Source organism: Camelina sativa, chromosome 16, assembly GCF_030686135.1.
Source record: "Camelina sativa cultivar CO46 ecotype springtype chromosome 16, ASM3068613v1".
Classification (NCBI taxonomy): Eukaryota; Viridiplantae; Streptophyta; class Magnoliopsida; order Brassicales; family Brassicaceae; genus Camelina; species Camelina sativa.
Genome location: NC_141895.1, coordinates 4,634,677 through 4,656,898, shown reverse-complemented (window position 1 = coordinate 4,656,898; position 22,222 = coordinate 4,634,677). Strand labels below are relative to the sequence as shown.

Sequence of the window (22,222 nt, the reverse complement as noted above, 5' to 3'; positions counted from 1 at the left end):
AATTTCCATTTCTCAGTCACACTAATCTTACAATCTAGTGATTAAAGAATTTAACTAGGAACTAAAACTTCAGAGAATGGGAGGAAAAGGTGGTAGCGGTGGAGGAGGAGGAGGGAAAGGTTGTTCCAGTGGAAGTGGAGGAGGAAGGAGCGGCGGCGGTGGAGGAGGGAAAGGTGGCGGTAGCGCTGGAGGAGGAGGGAAAAGCGGAGGCGGTGGTGGAGGAGGCGGTTACATGGTAGCGCCAGGCAGCAGTGGGTCTTCTTACATCTCAAGGGACAACTTTGAGAGTGATCCGAAAGGTTACTTTGATAATCTCCACGGCAGTGGACAGGGTAACAAGTGAGTTTGGTCTTTATTGAATATCTATGAGGTGAAGATACTTATTATTACCAAATTATATTATGTAATGAATAAATAAATCGAGATTTTGCTTTACTCCCTCTTGAATATATGGTCTCTAATTAAGTGAGTATCAACATGGATTATATCATGGAAGAAGTGTACATACAATATAGTGATTCCAACATTAACGTTTGCAAGACTGATTAGCAATTTGGGTTTCACTGACCTTTACAAGCTCTCTTTCGAGTTCATCCATTTCAATCGTTTAGTTTTGGTGAACATATATGGTCATGATATTTAATTATCACATAATCTCCTCCTCTTCATTGTTTGTGACACGATAAAGGAGAACTGCGACGAATTAATACATGACAATAGTTTTTAGTGTTTACTTAACAATTACAAGAAACTAGAAACGAACACTTTTGATTAATGATTCATGTTCTCACATGAAAATGGAAAGATTGGTTCTTCAGAGCGAGAGACCAGGTTCTTCATCCTCCTCAAGAGAAGAAGTGTAGACGAAGTAGAAAGTCCAGATCAAACCAAACACTCCAAACAGAATCCAACCCAAGAGGTTGTTGCTGAGCCCAAAGTGTAATCCTTTTCCTTCTGTCGACATCCTCTCGTCCACCAATGCAATTGCCATTGAGATATATATGTACTGAATCAAAAGTAGCTGGCGTTGGATCATCAGAACTCCCCGTTTCTTAAACCTTCCGTTGATCTTTCTAATGCTCATAACCTTGAAGCTATGCTTCATCTCCTTGACGGGTACATTAGACCTTCTTTATCGGTAAGCTTAGAGGAGTTTTAAGGGTTTTGAATCAAAAAAAAAAAATTAGAAGTAAAAAAAAACTTAAGAGAGCCTCTTATATAGTATACCCGATTGTGTTATAAGAGACGATATGTGTCGTGTTTCTGTTGGCCGAACATAATAATAAAAAAGTAAAAAAAATCCTCTTTTCCACTCTCTCTCTTTCTCTCGCGATATGCTGAAACGACAAAGGAATTTGGAATCAGAAGGAAGGGTTTGGAATTGATTGATCTGGAATCAGAGGAAGGGTTTGGATTCGTGATTAGTGTTTTATGATTAGAGTTCTTTGATTTTGGATCGCAAATTAGGGTTATGTGATGTTTGTTAGAAAATTAGCTAACAGAGCAAGCCTTAGGAAAATAACATCTCTGATTCGTTTTCTTTTAAGTGTTTGTGTGATTCAATGAGTTTTTTTTTCGCTTTGATTGATCAGGTGGCTCGAGCTTCGGCTTTTGGCTTGGGTCTCGTCTACGGGAACATGAAGCTCAAGGTCTTGAAGGTGAAAATTTTCTATTTTCACTTTTGTTGTGTCATCTATTTCTGATTAGATTGCTCTTTAACTGCAATACTGTGTCTGTAGTTTGATCTCGAAAAGGTTGTGATTGATTCTGATTCTTTTTGTTCATCATATGTTGATTGTGACATTTGAATTTGGTGACTTGATATTTCGAGTTTGGTGGCTACACATAACTCGAGCGAGTGAGCAAAGTTTTGTTTGTTGGCCTGATATGTTATTGTGTTCCCATCATTTTAAAGCTCTCTTTAGTCAAATCTGTGAATGCTGCTTTGCTCCTTTGTTAGTTTTGTTTTCAGCTAGTCCACTGAGTAGCCTTATTTAAAAGCTCTCTGGCCTTATATTCTTCTAGAAGTTGAAGTTACTAGAGTTATGATTGTGAGTCTCGTCTGTTAAGAAGATCTTTGAGTCGCCGTGCCAGTAATGTGATGCCTTGAGCAAAGTATCTGGCTCATTCATTATGTGGCTCTAAGAAGGTTTACTTGTTGAATCTCGTTGTTTGCTCATTCTGGTTTTCATGCCTTATACTAGTTCACTCTTTGGCATAACCGTAAATGTTTTCATTCTGGTTTTCATGCCTTTGTTTATGTTGTGTTTGGAGAGGAATTGGAGTAATTAGTTTTAGAGGTGAGGGCTTGAATTTATAGTCTTTTAGAAAGTTTAGTTGCTTACCAATTACTATAGGATATATATTTATGTGATTAAAAAGTAACAATTATCTAACGTCTAATTAAAAGTCAACTGTAATTTTTTATATATGTAGTTAACGATTGTGTGAGCTCTCTGTTTTCATCCTTCCACTTGGATAATATCATCAGATTCTTTTGTTTTTTTGTTTGTTGAAATCGAAGCTCTGATATTTTGTCTTATAAGAGACAAGAACTACTGAATATGAATTTCGACATGTTGATGTAAATTACTTGCAGTATATAGTAATTTGAACTTGTAATATTTTCAATTTTCTATTCTATTTAAATTTTATAAATTTAAAAAAATATTATTTTAAAAAATAAGAGACCCAAAATTAGAACCTACCAATAAATGAGAAAATTTTAACTAAGAGATCATGGGTTCTTATATTCAAAATCAGACACAATTAATTCATAAAAAAATTAAAACAGTGTTTAACATCCTCTCCTTTAGAGGTTCCCGATATTGTTGCTCTTAGGTTTTTTAAGTTTATTTTCTCTTTAACATTTTAACCAGATGTTGATAATACAAGTCAAGATAGAAGTAGTAATATTAATGTATAAGTTAAAGGGTAAAAAATAGATAAATTAACACAAAATTATACTCCCTCCGTTTTGAGTGAAAGCATGCAGATTAAGAAATAATCACTTTAAAAAAATTCAACCAATCATAAACAAGACTGCATAAAATAAATAATAAAAAATAGAAAAATAGTTTAAAAGTTACTTAAAAAATTAAAAACATCTTATATTATGAAACAAAGAAAAACCTCTAAAACATATGAAAAGAAGGGGTATATGTTAATTTTTTAATTGGGAAGTGGAAAACGACAAAATATGGAAGCCGTGGGATAAGTAGATTGGACAAGCTGTCCAATTTGATTTCTTCGACGATACAATATTCACATATTAAAATATTTAAGAAGATCGAACTAGTTTTGAAGATCATCATTCTCCTGACATCCATCACCATCTCTCACAGCTTCGTCTTGATCATCCTTCTTAAATCATACACACATATTTGTATTATACACTTTTTCCTATAATCTGTAAATTTTGTGTCCGTCTTTGTCAATAAAAGAACTTAGAATGTCACCGCACTCACTTGCATGTTTTGATTGATCAACGTCCCCTATTTCTTGACCGTTAATCCATGAAATTTTTATTTTTATTTTTACATTCTATGTCATTGCACATTTGAATACATGTGTGTGAACGTGCATTTGTACACAAACACCAGACGAGTAATATGCATGAATCTTTCATCATGAGGTATTGATTAATTCCGTGGCTACTCACTAGTCACTATCCATTATATACTCACTCCTACCCCTACAATGTAGATGTCATAAAAAAAAAAAAAAACCCCCCTACAATGTACTAGAGTCTTAGTAGTATTTTTTACAAAGCTGAGATCAATCAACGAAGTAGAAACTAAAAATGATACATATATCAATTTACGAATTACGATATTTATATTTTATACATTTCTACTCGATGGTACTATGACTCTATTTCAACTGGGGATGCGTGGAGTCCAGATATATGGAAATACTGGTTTTGTTGATCTTCCGAGACTAAGTTAATTTTTTTTCCACTTTACGAGTAGATGCTATATACGTTTACGAGGCGGTTGGTATGGGTCAATCAAAATGCAAAGACTAAATTAAATCGTATTCGTATTATTGGGAAAGACTGGTTTTGACCCATCCATTTGAAAATTTACTGTTATAAATACTCCATCCTCTTAACTATCTTATTTCAGTCACACAATAAATCTTACAATCTAGTAAAGAATCTAACTAAGAGCTAAGACTTCAGAAAATGGGAGGAAAAGGTGGTAGCGGCGGAGGTGGGGGTGGGAAAGGTGGTTCCGGTGGAAGTGGAGGGAGGAGCGGTGGTGGTGGGGGAGGGAAGAGTGCCGGTGGAGGAGGAGGGAAAAGCGGTGGCGGTGCTGGAGGAGGCGGTTACATGGTAGCGCCAGGCAGCAGTGGTTCTTCTTACATTTCAAGGGACAACTTTGAAAGTGATCCTAAAGGTTACTTTGATAATCTCCACGGTAGTGGACAGGGTAACAAGTGAGTTTGGTCTTTATTGAATATCTATGCACTGAAAGATGCTTATTGTATTGTCATAAAAATTAAGCTAATGAATGAATAAAATTAGATTTTGCTTTACTCGTCTTGCTACCTTTTGAATACGTATATGGTTTATAAGAGAGTATCAACATGGGTTATATCATGCAAAAAGTGTACAATTTAGTGATTCCAACATTTAACGTTTGCAAGACTGATTAGCAATTTGGTTCTCACTGACCTTTACAAGCTCTCTCTCGAGTTCATCCATTTCAATCGTTTAGTTTTGGTGAACATATATGGTCATGATATTTAATTATCACATAATCTCCTCTTCTTCATTGTTTGTGACAAGATAAAAGAGAATTGGACAAATTAACACATGACAATAGTTTTTAGTCTTTACTTAACAATTACAAGAAACTAGAAACGATCACTTTTGATTCATGTTCTCACATGAAAATGGAAAGGAGAAGAAGAAGAAAGATTCATTCTTCAGAGTGAGAGACCAGATTCTTCATCCTCCTCGAGGGAAGAAGTGTAGACGAAGTAGAAAGTCCAGATCAAACCAAACACTCCAAACAGAATCCAACCCAAGAGGTTGTTGCTGAGACCAAAGGGTAATCCTGTTCCTTCTGTAGACATCCTCTCGTCCACCAATGCAATTGCCGGGTTGCTCATCACCGCCGTCAAAGCAGCAGTTGCTGCCGCTGAAACTCCAGCTCCCATGGCTGAGACGTTTCCTTCTTGCTTTGTCTCCATTGAGCATCTCACTCCTCCCTTCTTCTTACCCATTGGAGGCAAACCTAAGCAACAAATAGTAAATCCAGTTATTATAGTGACCATCAAAATTGGTTTCTTGATGATTCTTCTTCATCTCCACTAAACTAAGCTTTGGTCTATACGTTTATAAATCACACTCTTCACACAATACTAAGTCCGGAAAATCCAAATCATGTTGTACTTCTTTTGATTGTTTCTAACCACAATAGAACCTTTAAATCAAAATGGTTTCTTGATATCTTGTTGATTCACCACCAACAAATTTTTCAGCAACCAAAGATCTTCACTTTTCACATAACCGGAATGAATGAATCTCTAATAAAATTAGATCTAAGAAAGAAAGGAAAAAAGGGAAGGCCTTTACCAAGAACCGGAGCGGAGACGGCGACGGTGGGCTTGAGAAGAAGAGCCGGACGAGCGGCGGAGACAGTGGAAGCGGAGGCAGTGAAGCTAGCCATTTTCTCTCTTTGCTTCCCCTAACGACTGAGAGACTCTTCAACTGAGTTTGATTTTGTTCTGTATGTGTGTTCTCTATAACAACAACAACACTTTTGATTTCTTTGCTTGTGAATTGGCTAAATATGTGTGGTGGATAAAAAATCTGTCCGAACCAACACAAGCCATCTTACTTGGATATGCTTCTATCCATACTCCACCTATAGGCTCCATCCACGTGTCATATTTCATCTCTTTCCCTCCCAACACAATCTTTTTCTCTCTTCTTCTTCTTCTTCTCTACTGGTGGGATTCTTATTATTATAAACTGCATCAGATTGCACATATATAACAACCAAAAAAAGGAGGTATCTTCCGAGGTTAAGAACGAACAACACTACGTTGCTGTAAAACTAAATCTGACATTTAAGCTCTTGAGTAATTTTGGTGTAATGTATCAAAAAGAACAAAGATTTACACAAGAAATCGTAAAAAGAATGAAGCTAATTATAACATTTGGAAAGAAGAAAAGAATCGAATTGAATCTAAGTTTTGTGTGGAACTTCTTTAAAAAAAAATTAAAAATCAATCGTGAATGTTGCACCGTTGTAAGTAAGGGTGATGGTAAGGTACATGTATGTTCCAGTAGCGCTTGTACTTCTCTATACCAATGTCTAGCCACGGTTTCATGATCCCGTCGTAGTGTATAACCGCTGCTTTTTCAATGTCCCTTGCTCTGACTCCTGATTCGTGACCTAGCCCAACCACATTCCATATCTTCTCCAATGGATACATTTGCCCGAAGAAAGTCAACCAACCTATTGGCAAGCTCCCTGCTCTCCACAGATGTCTTTTTACTCCCTGCAATCATAACAATTTCACCACACACACATATGTAAGAATAAGACATTGAATTTATGGACATAACTGATTCATATTACTAAAGATCACAAACTCATTAAGTTTGAAGAGTCATTCAAAGAAGGTATGGGAAGTTACAAGGTTAACAGTGTGAGTCTTGATGCAGAGAAATAAAGAGGGAAGGAGATCATGTACCAGGTCAAAGTATTTCAGGTATACAGATGTCAAATCCTGTCTTCTCCATTCTTTGAGATCGAATAGATTCATCCCAAATGCCCAAGTGCAAGCCTTAGGATCAAATTTCTGAGCAACCCATGCATCTGAGAAATTAATGACTGTGTCCATCGATTGAAATGAAGGTTCACCTTCGAGACAAGTCTTTACAGCTCCAACAACTTTCCCTTTCATATCAAGGCTCCACAGTCTACTTAGATCTCTTTGAACTACAACATCATGGTCAAAGAGTACGATCTTGTTCAGACCTGGAAAGATATCTGGGAGAAAGAAGCGTGCATGGTTGAGCGATGAAATGATTCTTGGGTCACTTGAGTTTTGCATCATCAGCAATTTAGCATGTTCCAAAGGAAAGACATTCATCTCATCAATGTTTAGGATTTGGATTGAAGCTCTGCCACCTGGGTTTAATAGAAACCACATTGAGATTGCTGGGTAATTGAGTGAATCTGTCACCACATGGTATACTATCTTTCCCGGTTCCTGAAAGCAGTAATATCATTTGTTAAAAGACATATGGCTTCAGCAGTGATTTGGAATTATTCTCTTCCGAGCATTAAACAAATCGAAAGTTTGGATCAGAAAATGGATCTTGCATTAACAAGTCTAAGATCCTAGCAACATGGTTTAAAATGATACCTGAGTAATTATATAGGTCATAAATTTTGAAACATGTAAACATAAAACAACGCAAGGTTTCTCAACAGTAATAAAAAAAACACGAAGTGGTTCACTGAACAAAGAGGACACAATATGTAACTTCCATTTCCTAGTTTCATAACCAGACACATTCCTATGGTACTAAGCCTAAAGCATTTATCTAGATATCAAATTAAGTGAGTCTAAAGGAAGTGAACTAGAACATGTTGAAAGAAAGAGAACAAACGTGAAGCATCTACCTTTGATGAGGAAATTGTAGAGTTAACAACAACCGCACAGGCCAAAACATTGTCAGAGAAGACTACGTAATGGTAGAGATCGGGATTATTATAACTTTGTTGAAAAAGCTGCCTCTTTTCATGATCCAGGGCAAAGTATTCTGTTGTCAACCGCATTGAGAGACAGTGAAGCCCTTTTGGGGTAGTCCTTGCTGCAAGCTGCATTAAATATGCTGCTTGCTTCTTCTGCGCCCGAGCTTGTTCTTCGGTTTTATAAGTCATGGCTTGGAGTTTGGTTGCAATGGCAGGACAGTTGTGAAAGGCACGACTGACCTTGTATAACGCAGCTTCCATGGCCTTTAGTCTGTTAGGAGAGCTGAAAGGAACAAAACATTTTAAGTATGACTCTCCAAATTAATACAATATTGGTTTCACAATTAAATGCCAACGCTTTTACAGAAAGGAACAGGAATCCCTTTGAATCATTCAGCTGTTCTTACCTCTTTGGCAAATATTTATCCTTGGTAACATCGCCGATAGCCCGTTCCAGCTCTTTTGTTCGAACTCTCAACTCCTTTACGATTTGGGAGTTATTCCCAGGTAGGGCCAAATTCAGATAGGCTTTCGCTTGGATAATTTTGTCTCTGATCTCCTTTACCCTCTCATCTGTTGCTCTTTCAAGCTGAACCCTCGTATTCTTTTCACTTTTACCTGAAGGGGGTCGGAATTCTGTTTTACGTTTAAGTTGAATATCTCTTGCTGGGAATTTAACCTGAGACAGGAAAAAGAGCAGAAATTACTAAAATGAAAGCATATGATCTAACAATCTCGATGCAAAGTCCAAATTCGGTTTCCTGTTCACAAGTGTTGGCAAAGCCCATGGAAAAGAAAGTGTCTTGTGATTTGATAAGAAGATACTAGAATTCTCATTGTCAATTGCGTCAAAGCCTAATCCCTATCAAACTTGTTATATCTTCATCGACTGGATTAAAATACGCACCTCCGCATTAGAGCTTAGTGTGGTTTGCTGTGAAATGACTGATTGTTCCTCCTTTGTTTTGTGATTATTTCCTGAAATACATGGTATGTACTAATAAGAAAGCTTCCACGAAAATGACAACAAAACAAAGTAACACCAAATCCAAAATATATTACCCCCATTAATTTCTGAGAGAAAGCTTGTTTTGTCTCTCTCAATAGACTGCACAGTATCATTACTTTTATCAGAAGAATTTGACGAAACCAGAGAATTAAACTCTTGGTCCTGCAAAATACGTTGAGGCTCCTTCAAGCCTTCTTCGTCCTAAATTAACAAAGCAACCCAACTTCAGCAAAAAGAATGCTCAAAAAACAAGGTTTACTGAGTAGAGTGGCAACAAACAGAACCTGTTCAATAGCGGTAAGTCTAAGGTCATCACTCTTATATGTCTGCATAATAAAAAAGGTAGCATCTCAGTTGTTCACTTCTCGAGTAAATGATACAAATAAGCAAAACTACAGTAACACTGAATCATGGCACAATCAAATTGCAAATACTGAAGAGTAGTTCCTGATGAGAGGATTAAGAACAGAAGAAACCAGGGGGGATCTATAAGCTCAGAATATACTCACAATGTCGGATAGCTCTTCAATAAATTCTCCTCTATCTGGCAGAAAACAATCAACAGACAAAATCAAAAACATAATTCAGAAGCGTAAATCCAAAAAGCTGAGACTACATCAATCAAACAAAGGTAAAGCCAATAGTGAACTCGAGAAATACAAACAATCGAAATCGAGTAAACAACTTCTTCTACACATGAATGTTCCACTAAACTACGGCCATATCGATCAAACTAACATCATCGAGAAGAGAATTAGGAAGCTCACCGACGGAAGTAATACTCTTGAGGCGATTGGAAACGAAAACAATCGGAGCTAAGACGGATAACAATAACAGCGAGAGGATCAGAATCCTCTGCCAACGACGAATTTGATTCATCAATGTGCGAAACTTGTCAGAGAACTCTTCATAAATTTGTGTTTTATCTCCCCCCTAATCGTTCTCCACGAAGAAGAAGAAGCACATTCCCAGAGGGAAGAACACACAGATCTCGGAGATTCACTACTTACTTGATTGATAGAAAACGAGTGAACAGATTAGGGTTTCCAGATTCTTCTTCTTCTGCGAATTTGGATTTGGATTCGAGAGAGTCTGTTTCTACGCGTTCGTCTCTTCTGGGGGATTCAGAGAGCTTCCTCGTGCATGTTTGGGGACTTAAAACTTCGCTCTCTTTAATTTTGTTTTCACTTGGAAAAATTAAAAAAAAAAAAAGTTAATAAAAATAAAATTTATTTTATTGTTTTGATACGGAGGAGAGAGTAGAGGATCCAATCCATGTTGAGATGTCAAATGTTACGGTGGGGATCAGGTGCGGCACGGTGTACATGTGGAGGCATGTGATAATTAATAATTATGCCGTTGATGACGCAAAGCTTATACTGTACTACAATTTTTTGTCTTCTTTTTGACTGGCTCAATGGAAAGTTCTATTATAACCTGCCGTTGTTGTTTCGACACGTGGATAGAATGTACGGTCAAATGATGTGTTCGGGAGTAGAGGGAACAACTAGAATGTTTTGCGATCTATCTACAGAATGTGTTATTTTTGTATTGATCGTTTCATTTTCAGTAGGTTTAAGGATACACGAATGACAAATGTGTAAAGGTTAAAATTGATTTAAATTGCCAATTGTCGGTAGGAACTAGGAAAATCCTGAGTAGACTGTAGTTAGTGTGACTATTTATGCTGTTTGGGGGAGCCGGGGAGGTTTGCGTGATGTGTCTCTCTCATCAATTATCATCTACCAAATTATTCGTGAAATGATGATAAAATTTAGTTATTCGATTTGTTTGACTTATTTTACGAATATATCAAACAAAATGATGCATCAAATTATTTTTAAAAAAAATATTTATTATAACACAAATAACTGATTTAACGGGATTTGATAAGTGATTTAAGAAAACAGTTTTTTTTTGTTTTGTTGATTGTAATGACTTGAAGGTTACAATAGTGTTATAACATGTTTGAGAAAATAAGTTAGTGCTTTTTAGAGTAAATTTGTAACTAGGGTTTTTAAGAGTAAAACTGTGGATCTTTTGTTTGTCTGGATATGACTCTTTTCTTTAGTAGTTGGGGAATTTCTTTTTTTGTTCTCAATTTGTTACATATTTACAAATATAGATTTGAGCTTATCTTTCCATCTCTTTTGTAAATCGGTTTTCAAAATAGTCAGTGCAATTAGATTTTCGTATCCATTATTGGTTTATACCGGATTAACAATAACACCAAATGATGTTAAACCACTAATCTCCAATAAACAACATACTTTTATTACACGAAATTTATTAAAGCAAAACCTTTAGATATCTATATTAACATTTTTAAAGTACATTTTGTGTTATTTCCTTTTAGTTTTGTTTATTTAAAAATTTATTTACAACATTAACCCTTAAAAAATTTCTAAAACTAACATTACTCCAGATTTTCTTTCCTAAATATTTTACATTTTATTTCAATTAAAAAAATAACAGCAATCAATATGGAAATAGAAACTATCATATATTTAACCATACATTATGTTGTGTTTTGAAGATATTCTATATCTGAATCATTCGTAAACAAAGAAAAAAATTAATTTGATTTCCATTTTGTTTTCCAAAATCTGTGAGCTTTGATTCTTAATGTAAGAAAAAATTCGATTGACAATTATTTAAATATTATAATTAACATATATAAACTTAATAAAAAAATTAATTATTACGAATATGTAAAATTAAAAATTCTAAAATACTATATAATGTGGTTATATAGTAGATGAGTTATAAAGAGAACATGTTGAAATTAATAAAATATTATTAAATTTATGTTAACACGGGTTAAATCCTCATTTAATTATTTATCAACACTACTAATATTAGAATATTTGACATAAAATCAAGTTGATTTAACTAAGATTGTATAAAATAATTAAATCATTAGGAAAAATATGACTTAATCGCAACGTATAATTACTGATTATGTATTTAGATCCCTTATTTTTTGTTATAGTAATTAAAAATCAAAATAGAATCTCAAACACTAAATAAAACAAACTAAAAATAACAAACAAATGGTAATAAAGTGTATTGCAGGTTAAAAAATAATATAAATATTTAGCCGCACAATAACTAGAAAATTTAGTTATTTCTCTATTTACAAAATATTCAATATTTAACAAATAGATACAACATAAAATATAAATTATAAGAGAAATTATATGTCTGCGGTGTACCGCGGGTTAAAATTTAGTACTATTGAAATTCATTAACTAACAATATTATTTTCTTATAAACGTTTATTTAAAAAAAAAAATCACCAATTCAATCATTGAGAGAACCAAACACTCACTGTTAATCAGCTGCTTCACTTTATCCGCCCCCCCCCCCCCCCCCCCCCCCCCTCAGTCTAAATATTTCACAACAAACAAAAAGTTAAAATATCTAATTCTTAAAAAAAAAAAAAAAAAGAGTAAAAAGGACAGTGTAAAAAATCGGGCTACTGGGCTTTTGCAACCTTGAAAAAACCCATTTGACAAAAAAACAAACAAAAAACAAATGGAAAAAAATAAAAGGAAAAAAGGAAAAAAACAAAAAACAGAGAGAAAAAAGGAAGAAACGTCTTTTTTTACTCTCAATACGACGGGTATCGTCGCTTCTCTTCACCTAAACACGAAGACCCCTTTGATTTGTTTCCAAGAGAGATAGATAGATAGAGAGAGAGGAGCCTTCTTCTTCCACCTTATATAACCCTTCTCTTCCTCGATTCCTTCAGATCGTCTCCTCACCACTCTCCCTAATTCCCTCTCCATTCTATCCTTCCTCCAATCCCCAGATTCTTCTCTTCAGCCTCCTTTTCTCCGTCTTCACCCCGATTAAGACTTTCTCCACTCCGCTTCTCTTCGACCCTTCAGTGTTGAGACTTAACCGGATTTGGATTTCAATGTAGGTATCGCTACCAACGTAAATCTGGGTTCTTTTTTTTTGTTTTATGGTTGGGTCGTTGTCTTTTTTTTCATCGTATAACATGCAGTTTTGGGGATAGTACGTGCGATTAAGCGACTAATCTTCTTTGATATACGCAACAAGAAGGGTTTGAACGGAGAGAGAGTAATGGAAGGAGGAAACATGGTGGTCAGGGTGAAGAGAGAAACGGTGGTGGCATGCATGACTTGTTCTCTCTGTGACAATCTCCTCCGTGACGCCACTACCATTTCTGAGTGTCTTCATACGTGTTAGTTCTTTCTCTTCTCTTCTCTTCTCCTTTTCGATTTACGTTTTCAATTCGCTTTTTCCAAATTCGCCTCTGTAATTCGCAAATTCTTTGTCTTTATTCCTTGTTTGATTGATTTCTCTGTGTGTTTTGTATCTTTTGTATGCTTGTTGATGTTGTTGTTGATCTTGTCTTCTGCTTTTGTTTTTGTGTTTTCTCAATCCATTTCTTTTATCGATTTGATGAAGTTCGTATTCAGGGGTCAAGGAATAGTTGGTTTCCTCAACTAACAGTTGTTGATGTTGACCAGATACTTCAATTTTTTGTTTACATCTAGACTTTAAGAATCTGCTGTTTTTGTTCGTCTGTTTAGGTGAAAATGAGAGTGTTTTCTTTGTCAAAGATGGGTTGTGGTCGAAATTTTGTTTTTTTTTTTGGCTAATCATGTATAAATGTTGTAGCTGCATGTTGTTTAGTTTGATTTGTATCCAACATGTAGTGTTAGGAAGAACAAGTAATAAGTGCTCTTATCTGTTTTAATGGCAGTTGATATTCGTATTAATTAGTGTTTATCAGCTTCTTTCCTCTCCGGGAATCAAGACAGTTTAGATTCTTCTTGGAGACTTATTAATCAATCTTCAATTCCGATGTTTATACAACACTGTTGTTACCCACCCTTTATCCTTGTTACTTTAATGACCAAAACGGTCTCATAAGATATATAAGATAGACTAATATGCTCATTAAGTGTGATATTAATTGTAAAACTGAGCAAAGTTCGTTTTATTATCGGAGTTTTTTGTATATTTAAGTTTACTGCAGTGCCAAAATTAGCTGGTCTCATTTGTTTCTTGGTTTGGTTTCTGGGTATATATGCAGTATCACCATCAATTTTTGCGGTTCCATTATGGTCTGATGCCAATGCTTTTGCTTAGGTTGCTAACTATCTAAGATCATGATGATTTTTAAAAACAAACTAGCTGTTGCCTATTGTTGAGTTGAACTCTCGATCTTTGAAAGTAATTTTTTTATCTTCTTGCCTTCGTATGTAATTTGTTTATATTTGATGTTAACAGTTTGTTTTTACCTAGTGGTTACTACTTATGAAATGAGACAAGTTCTTAAATCACTTTTGTGCAGTTTGCAGAAAATGCATTTATGAGAAAATCACAGAGGATGAGATAGAAAGCTGTCCAGTATGCGATATTGACCTCGGTGGTACCCCCCTGGATAAACTAAAGTATGTTCTTCTCCTCCTCTTTTTCAGTTACACATTCTGTGTGGTTTAGGAGTTATAACTTCTTCTTAGATTACATGTGTACCACAGACCATTAGAAGTCTTTTAGCTCTTACTGTTAATGGGACAAAATATTTTAAACATAATGCTGAAGAGTTTATTTTAGAACCAGACTCAAATCACTTTAGTACTATACTCTTATAACCTGAACATGCTGGTTAGCATGATACTTTCGTTGGTACCAATAAATTTATTTTAGAACCAGAAACAAGTACTTTCTCTCTCTTACTAGTTATTCATCAGTAAGAGCTTTCTTGGTTCGTGAACTTATGCATTCACTAAGTAACTACTCGTATGCATGTATTTTAGGCCTGACCACATTTTGCAAGACTTGAGGACGAAATTATTTCCCCTGAAACGGAAGAGAGAGAGTGTGTCTTCCAACACATTACCTGCAAGGAGGAAAGAGAGGTCTATCTCGTCTTTGGTGGTAAGCACACCTAGGGTTTCAGCACAAGCTGGTACAACAGGAAAAAGAACAAAAACTGCCACGAGGAAAGATGTGCGAGGTAGCGGTTCATTCACTAAGAGAGTTGTGAAAAAGGAAGAAGAATTTGGAGATGATAACACAGAGAGTGCAAGCTCGCCTGAAACACTTAAACAATTCACTCAGAATAAAAGACAGGTAAAGAAGATGATCAATGCATGTCTCTTTTGCTTTATGTTTTATTTTATTTTTGTACATATCATTCAAACTATATTGTACATTTTCAGCTTTAAACACAACCTTATGACTTATTATGATCGTTAGATAGGATCGTACACATTTAGTTATTTTTCGATTTATTCTTTTTTGCAGTCTTCATGTGCTGAGCCCAACCAGTCCCTTTCTAATAGAAGAAACAAGAGTGGTGATGAACCTTGGGATTCCAAATTGCATTCTTGGAAACCTCTAAATTTTCTTGTTGAAGTGGCGAACGGAACAGAGGACCCAAAATCTGAGCATGGAAATGCATCCCACAATGATGTTGAGGGGAGTAAAACCAAAACAAAGGAGAAGAAAAGAAAATGTAAACTTGAGGAAGAGATCAGCAATAACGGTGATCCTACAACATCAGAAACTGCTACTCTTAAAAGAACGTGTAGGACTCGCCGAAAAAGGTCTTCTTCTTTTGGTGATTCAATAATTTCACCATTACCAGGTGTAGCAAGCTTGAATCAGGAGAGGAGAAAAGGTCCTGTTTGGTTCTCACTTGTGGCGTCAATTAATCAGTGAGTTTCTTTATTCTTGTTCTGTATCTGAGTTTTATACATATGCATTTCTATTTTCTTGGTATCTTGACGAGGAGTCGCTGGTTTCAGGGACGGAGAAACATCTTTGCCTCAGATTCCAGCAAACTACTTGAGAATAAGGTAAGTTTTCTTTTCTTGTCACAAAGTTTTTATTTGTCAACTTAAATTAAAAATTACGTTCCATCTATGGATTCAAATTCCATTTCGCAGTCGGTTAGAGTTTCCATGTTACATATATATATATTTTTTTTTGGTGTATGTTTCTTGATAAAGCCTCCTTATTTTGTGGAATGGGAGCGTCTAATTTACTGGTTGGAAGAATTATATTGTACCAGAGTTGATTGTCTGTCTTATTATTTGTTAGGGATGGAAGTATTCCAGTTTCTCATATCCAAAAGTACCTCATGAAGAAGCTTGATCTTAAAAGTGAAACCGAGGTAAGCAACCTTTTCTAGCCAGTTGCCACTTTTTCGTTTCTAACTAATATACACTCAATTTAACATGGAGTCACATATGCTGTAGTTAAATATATCGAGTCAATTTTTGTGCTTACTAGGATGAATAGCAGGTCCATAGCTGTTGTATTACCCTTAAAACTTTTATATCTCACAAGCCGCACCTATATCTTGATCATGGCTGATGAGTCCCACTGGTTCATAAAGCCAAACTCCACATGACCTTTAATGTTGGTTAACGAAGATCCATAAATGTTTAAACTAGAATAAACTCTTTCCTTTCCCAACTACTGTATCGCGAGTACATCTGATGATTGGGACTTTTCTGACCATTGTCTTTGATTCTTTGAACCATGGAAATACTAGTATGAACCTTATGGAGGATAGTGGATTAAAAGCGCACTCGTAAATGTTAACTTTTTTAACAGGTGGAGATAAGATGTATGGGAGAACCAGTGCTCCCAACGTTGCAGCTTCATAGCTTAGTGGACTTATGGTTGGAAACAACTTCTAAGCATGAAAGAGTCGCTGCGTGTGTTGGTTCCTCTGCAAAGGAATTTGTGATGGTGCTAGTTTATGGGCGGAAGCTCCCTGAAAGCAACAACTAAATAATTTTATTCATTGAAACTTTCCTAGACCGAGAGAAGAAGCAAAGGGCAGGAGCAGGGGAATGTGTGTGTAGAAAACTTGGAAATTTATATTTACTTAATTATTAGACTCTTTAAATTGAAAGGTCAGACGGACACTTTTCAGAATTGCTTTTTAAAGGAGATTGTGTCCGTTTTGGACATTTATATGTATGATTGGATAGTGTTGTCATTTCTATAAACATTTGATTTCTTGTTTGGACTAAATGAGAAGTACACGGAATTGTTGTGAACCGAATGACTTGAGAATCATTGAGAAGTCAACAAACAATAAAAACTCTAAAGAGTTATTCATGATGAATATGTTTCTAAAAGAGAGCTACTATAAAAGTTTTCTAACTAATTTTTTTAGAAAAATTAATTTTGAAGATTCTGAGCATTTTCGAGAAAAAATGACCACTAAGAAATAAAGAAACATGCACCATAGAAAAAACGATCAAAACGACTCGATATATTGAACACTCAATAGCTCAAAATGAAAGTGCAAGAGAAAGCAATAGCGAAGTAATTTATATGATTAACTTCAATCAGATGTGGGTCATTATTTTATGCGCGAATAGAAAGTTCATTTGTCGATCTTCTACAAAAAAAAAAAGCATGTGTGAGATACCGTCCGACTAACTTTTTAAACATACGTTATTTGAACAAAGATGTTTGATTAGTTTCGGGTAATGATGATATTTTATTTTATTATCTCAAAAGCCAAAAGTAACCTAAGTTTCGTATATTGCAAAATGTCTTGTTTATAATAGCAAATGTGTACATTTTTCCGCTTAAAAGTGCGTTAGTTTAAATTAAAAAACAAATTTTCGATACATTATCCCAAAACCCACATATAACAAAGTATCTTTTTTTTTCATATATGTTATTATAACAAGAATGCTTAACTACTTGACATAACATTATCCTTTTTTATATATATATATTATCTTTAGAATAACGTCCAATCCATTTGTCGTCGAATGACTTACTAATAATAGTCAAGTGTAAGGTTTTCTGCTTAATATTGATGATATTACTTCAATTCAAAAAACTAAATTTTTGATAGATTATCTAATAATTAATAGCCTACTTATTACAACTAATTTTCTTCATATACATTACAAGAACAAACGTGCTTCGTTAATTGGCGTAAATTTGTTATTCATATTATCTAAAAAAATATATGATTTGTGTATCACCAAATGTCTCGTTAGTTAATAGTAGTCAAATGTAAGCTTTTTCCACTAAATAATAATGGCCTGTGTTACTTCAATTAAAAAAGCAAATTCTGAATAGATTCTCTAATAAATAATAACTCACATACTACAACTACTTTTCTTAACATACCTTATTAGAATATGCATGTTTGATTAGTTGGTGTAACGTTTTCTTTATTATCTCAAAAAAACATATGATTGTTCTTTACCAAATATCTCACTAATGTTAGTCCAAGTGTGTAAGCTTTTTTTGCTTAATAATAATGATGATGTGCATTACTTCAATTTAAAAAAAAGATTCTCAATAGATTCCCTAATAAATAGTAAATCTACCTTCTTAGATATACTTTACACGAACAAGCGTGCATGAGCGTAACTTTGTCTTTCTAATTATCTCATAAATAACGTATGATTCGTCGATCGCCAAATGTCGCTAATGGTAGTCAAGTGTGTAAGCTTTTTCCACTAAATAATGATGAAGTGTGTTACTTCAATTAACGTATGATTTTTCTATCACCAAATGTCTCACTAATGATAGTCAAGTGTGTACGTTTTTTCAGCTTAATAATGATGACGTGCATTACTTCAATTCAAAAGACGAATTCTTAATAGATTCTCTAATAAATAATAACTCACATACTACTGCTAATTTTATTAACATATGCTGTTAGAACATGCGTGCTAGACTGGTTGGTGTAACTTTATTTTTCTTATCTCAAAAAAAACGTATGATTTGTCTACCGCCAAATATCTCTCTAATGGAAGTGCGTTACTTCAATCAACATATGGTTTGTCTATCACCATATGTCACACTAATTTTCTTCACATACTACCACTAGTTTTCTTAACATACATTGTTAGAACATGCGTGCTAGACTGGTTGGTGTAACGTTGCCTTTCTTATCTTAAAAATAACGTATGATTTGTCTACTGCCAAATGTCTCGCTGATGGTAAGCTTTTTCCACTAAATAATGATGAAGTGCGTTACTTCAATTAACGTATGATTTTTCTATCACCAAATGTCTCACTAATGATAGTCAAGTGTGTAAGCTTTTTCTGTTTAATAATGATGATGTGCGTTACTTCAATGCAAAAAACGAATTCTTAATAGATTCTCTAATAAATAATAACTCACATACTACCTCTAGTTTTCTTAACATATATTGTTAGAACATGTGTGCTAGACTGGTTGGTGTAACATTGTCTTTCTTATCTCAAAAATAACGTATGATTTGTCTACTGCCAAATGTCTCGCTGATGGTAGTCAAGTGTGTAAGTTTTTTCCACTAAATAATGATGAAGTTGTTACTTCAATTAACGTATGATTTTTCTATCACCAAATGTCTCACTAATGATAATCAAGTGTGTAAGCTTTTTCTTCTTAATAATGATGACGTGCTTTACTTCAATTCAAAAAGCGAATTCTTAATAGATTCTCTAATAAATAATAACTCGCATACTACCTCTAGTTTTCTTAACAATTGTTAGAACATGCGTGCTAGACTGGTTGGTGTAACGTTTTCTTTCTTATCTCAAAAAATAACGTATGATTTGTCTACCGCCAAATGTCTCACTAATAGTAGTCAAGTGTGTAAGCTTTTCCACTAAATAATGGTGAAGTGCGTTACTTCAATTAACATATGATTTTTCTATCACCAAATGCCTTACTAACTATAGTCAAGTGTGTAAGCTTTTTCTTGTTAATAATGATGATGTGCGTTACTTCAATTCAAAAAGCGAATTCTTAATAGATTCTCTAATAATATAATAATTCACATACTACTGCTAGTTTTCTTAACATACGTTGCTACAACATGTGTGCTAGACTTATTGATGTAACATTGTCTTTCTTATCTCAAAAATAACGTATAATTTGTCTATCGCCAAATGTCTCGCTAATGGTAGGCTGTAAGCTTTTTTCCATTTATTAATGATGATGTGCGTTAGTTTAATTCAAAAATCGTATTTTCAATGGATAACCTAATAAATAGTAACACATATTACAACTAGCTTCATAACATATATTAGTAGAACAAATGTACTTTACTAGTTGGCATAAGAATTTCTTTCTTATTATCTCAGAAGTAACATATGGTTTATCCATCGTTAGATGTCTCGCAAATGGTTGTCAAGCACGTGAGCTTTTTCCACTTATTATTGCAGGTTAGTGTGAGTTAGTTTAAAGCAAAATACCCTAATACATAGTAACATACATATTACGATTAACTTCTTCCCTTAGAAAATTGCTACTTTTGTTTCTAACTAATATACACTCAGTATAAAATGAAGTCACATAGGTTGTAGGTATATAGATCGAGTCAATTCTTGTGCTTACTAGGATGACTATAAGGTCCATAATTGTTAGTGTTGTTTTATGTCTCACAAAACGCACCTATAGCGTGAACATGGCTGATGAGTCTCACTGATTCGTAAAGCCAAACTCCACAATGACCTTTAATGATGGTTAACTAAGAAATATAAATGTTTAAACTATAAGAAACTTTTTCTTTTGTTTCCCAACTACTATATGACGAGTAGATCTGATGATTGGGACTTTTTGACCATTGTCTTTGATACTTTGAACCATGGAATTACCAGTATGAACCTTCTTGAGGATAGTGGATTAAAAGCGCACTCAACATCATTCTTATTATCTCAAAACTAATATATGATTTGTCTATTGCCAAATCTCTTGCTAATGGAAGTCAAGTGTAAGCTTCTTTAGCTAAATAATAACGATGTTCGTTACTTCATTCAAAAAGTGAGAGTATGTAAGCTTTTCCGCTTAATAATAATGATGTGCGTTATTACAATTTAAAAAACGGATTCTCGATAGATTCCCTAATAAATATAACTACATATTAAATATATCTTTTTAGATATACATTACAAGAATAAGCGTGCTTGAGCGTAACTTTGTCTTTCTTATTATCTCATAAATAACGTATGATTCATCTATCGCCAAATGTCTTGTTAATAATGTAGTCAAGTGTGTAAACTTTTTCCACTAAATAATGATGAAGTGCGTTACTTCAATTTAATAAAAAGATTTTTGATAGATTCCCTTATAAATAATAACGCACATATTACATCTAACTTTCTTAATATACGTTACAAAAAAAGCGTGCTAGATTAGTTGGCTTAATTTTGGCTTTTTTATTATCTCAAAATAACGTATGATTTGTCTATCACCAAATGCCTCGTTAATGATAGTCAAGTGTGTAAGTTTTTTCTACTTAATAATGACGTGTGTTACTTCAATTCAAAAAGCCAATTCTTAATATATATCCTAAAAAATAATAACCTACATACTAAAACTAGCTTTCTTAATATACAAAACATGTGTACTAGACTTGTTGGTGTAACGTTGTCTTTCTTATCTCAAAAATAACGTATGATTTGTCCTTCGCCAAATGTCTCGATAATATTAGTCAAGTGTGCAAGATTTTTCTACTTAATAATGATGCGTGTTACTTGATTTCAAAAAGGCCAATTCTTTTTAATAGATTCCCTAATAAATAATAACCCACATATTACATCTAGTTTTCTTAACATACAGAACATACTGCTAGACTCATTGGTGTAACATTGTCTTTCTTAAATAGTAACATACATATTACAACTAGCTTTCATAACACACATTAGTAGAACAAGCGTGCTTGACTAGTTGACAGAAATATTTTTTTCTTATTCTATCAAAGATAACATATGATTTGTCCATCATTAGATGTCTTTCGCTAATGGTAGTCAAGTGTGTGAGCTTTTTTTGCTTATTAATTAGTTATAATATGTGTTAGTTTAAATAAAAAAATCAAATTATCCTAATAAATAATAACATACATATTACAACTAGCTTTTATAACATATATAAGCATGCTTGACTAGTTAACATAAAAATGTCTCTTTTATTGTCTAAAAATAACGTAAGATTCTTCTGTTGACAAATGTTATGCTAATGATAACAAAGTGTGTTATTTCAATTTGAAAAATAATACTTTGATAAATATCCTAATTCACAGATAGCACTATCTTTCTTAACTTACATTTAGACAAACAAGTTTGAGTACTTGACATTATAATATATTTTTTAGTATTTCGAAAATAACATATGATTTGTCCGTGGCACTACATATCTTGCTAATAATAGTGAGGCTTATAAGCTCCTTTTATTTCTCGCTTACATACATTTATCTTCTTTAACAAATACTCCCTCCGTTTCAAAATATATGATGTTTTAGTTAAATGACACAAATTAAGAAGTCTTTACTTTTAACAAGTTCAACCAATCAGAAACAATACTGCATAATACAAAATATTAAACTAATCTAAAAGTTGCATAGAAACTTGAAAACATCCTATATTATTAAACAAAAAACTTCTCTAAAACATCTTGGCTCCGATTGGTAACCACATTTAAAAGAGGCGGTTACAAAATTTATAGCGGTTGTAGAGAAGGTGGTTAAAAAAG

At 34.0% G+C, this 22,222-nt stretch overlaps 5 protein-coding genes across 10 annotated transcripts; 3 read left to right on the top strand and 2 right to left on the bottom strand.

Moving 5' to 3' along the window:
• The first annotated feature begins 76 nt into the window (after nucleotides 1-76).
• LOC147925122 (uncharacterized) lies at nucleotides 77-442 on the top strand. The gene has a single exon (XM_087491861.1). The coding sequence runs from the start codon at nucleotides 77-79 to the stop codon at nucleotides 341-343; it is 267 nt and encodes an 88-aa protein (XP_087347987.1). The 3' UTR covers nucleotides 344-442.
• Nucleotides 443-4,183: 3,741 nt separating this feature from the next.
• LOC104753383 (uncharacterized) lies at nucleotides 4,184-4,539 on the top strand. The gene has a single exon (XM_087491860.1). The coding sequence runs from the start codon at nucleotides 4,187-4,189 to the stop codon at nucleotides 4,442-4,444; it is 258 nt and encodes an 85-aa protein (XP_087347986.1). The 5' UTR covers nucleotides 4,184-4,186; the 3' UTR covers nucleotides 4,445-4,539.
• A 182-nt stretch (nucleotides 4,540-4,721) lies between these two features.
• Nucleotides 4,722-5,762, bottom strand: LOC104749831 (photosystem II reaction center W protein, chloroplastic). The gene is made up of 2 exons (XM_010471537.2): nucleotides 5,585-5,762; nucleotides 4,722-5,243 (listed from the first exon to the last, which is right to left on the bottom strand). Exons 1-2 carry the CDS (start codon nucleotides 5,676-5,678, stop codon nucleotides 4,933-4,935), a joined length of 405 nt encoding a protein of 134 aa, XP_010469839.1. The 5' UTR covers nucleotides 5,679-5,762; the 3' UTR covers nucleotides 4,722-4,932.
• A 295-nt stretch (nucleotides 5,763-6,057) lies between these two features.
• LOC104749830 (putative galacturonosyltransferase 5) lies at nucleotides 6,058-9,979 on the bottom strand. Its single transcript, XM_010471536.3, has 9 exons — nucleotides 9,498-9,979; nucleotides 9,240-9,274; nucleotides 9,015-9,056; nucleotides 8,784-8,931; nucleotides 8,629-8,699; nucleotides 8,129-8,400; nucleotides 7,650-8,004; nucleotides 6,712-7,233; nucleotides 6,058-6,516 (listed from the first exon to the last, which is right to left on the bottom strand). The coding sequence occupies exons 1-9, from the start codon at nucleotides 9,607-9,609 to the stop codon at nucleotides 6,241-6,243; spliced, it is 1,833 nt and encodes a 610-aa protein (XP_010469838.2). The 5' UTR covers nucleotides 9,610-9,979; the 3' UTR covers nucleotides 6,058-6,240.
• A 2,304-nt stretch (nucleotides 9,980-12,283) lies between these two features.
• LOC104749829 (E3 ubiquitin protein ligase DRIP2) lies at nucleotides 12,284-16,761 on the top strand. 6 transcript variants are annotated; one of them, XM_010471533.3, is made up of 8 exons: nucleotides 12,284-12,654; nucleotides 12,799-12,943; nucleotides 14,063-14,162; nucleotides 14,529-14,844; nucleotides 15,019-15,431; nucleotides 15,522-15,572; nucleotides 15,817-15,889; nucleotides 16,336-16,761. In XM_010471533.3, exons 2-8 carry the CDS (start codon nucleotides 12,823-12,825, stop codon nucleotides 16,513-16,515), a joined length of 1,254 nt encoding a protein of 417 aa, XP_010469835.2. In that variant the 5' UTR covers nucleotides 12,284-12,654; nucleotides 12,799-12,822; the 3' UTR covers nucleotides 16,516-16,761. The 6 variants fall into 6 exon arrangements, with proteins under 6 accessions (XP_010469835.2, XP_010469833.2, XP_010469836.2 ...); XM_010471531.3 differs by having other exon boundaries at nucleotides 12,302-12,654; nucleotides 12,802-12,943; XM_010471534.3 differs by having other exon boundaries at nucleotides 12,312-12,658; nucleotides 12,802-12,943.
• The last annotated feature ends 5,461 nt before the right edge of the window (nucleotides 16,762-22,222 follow it).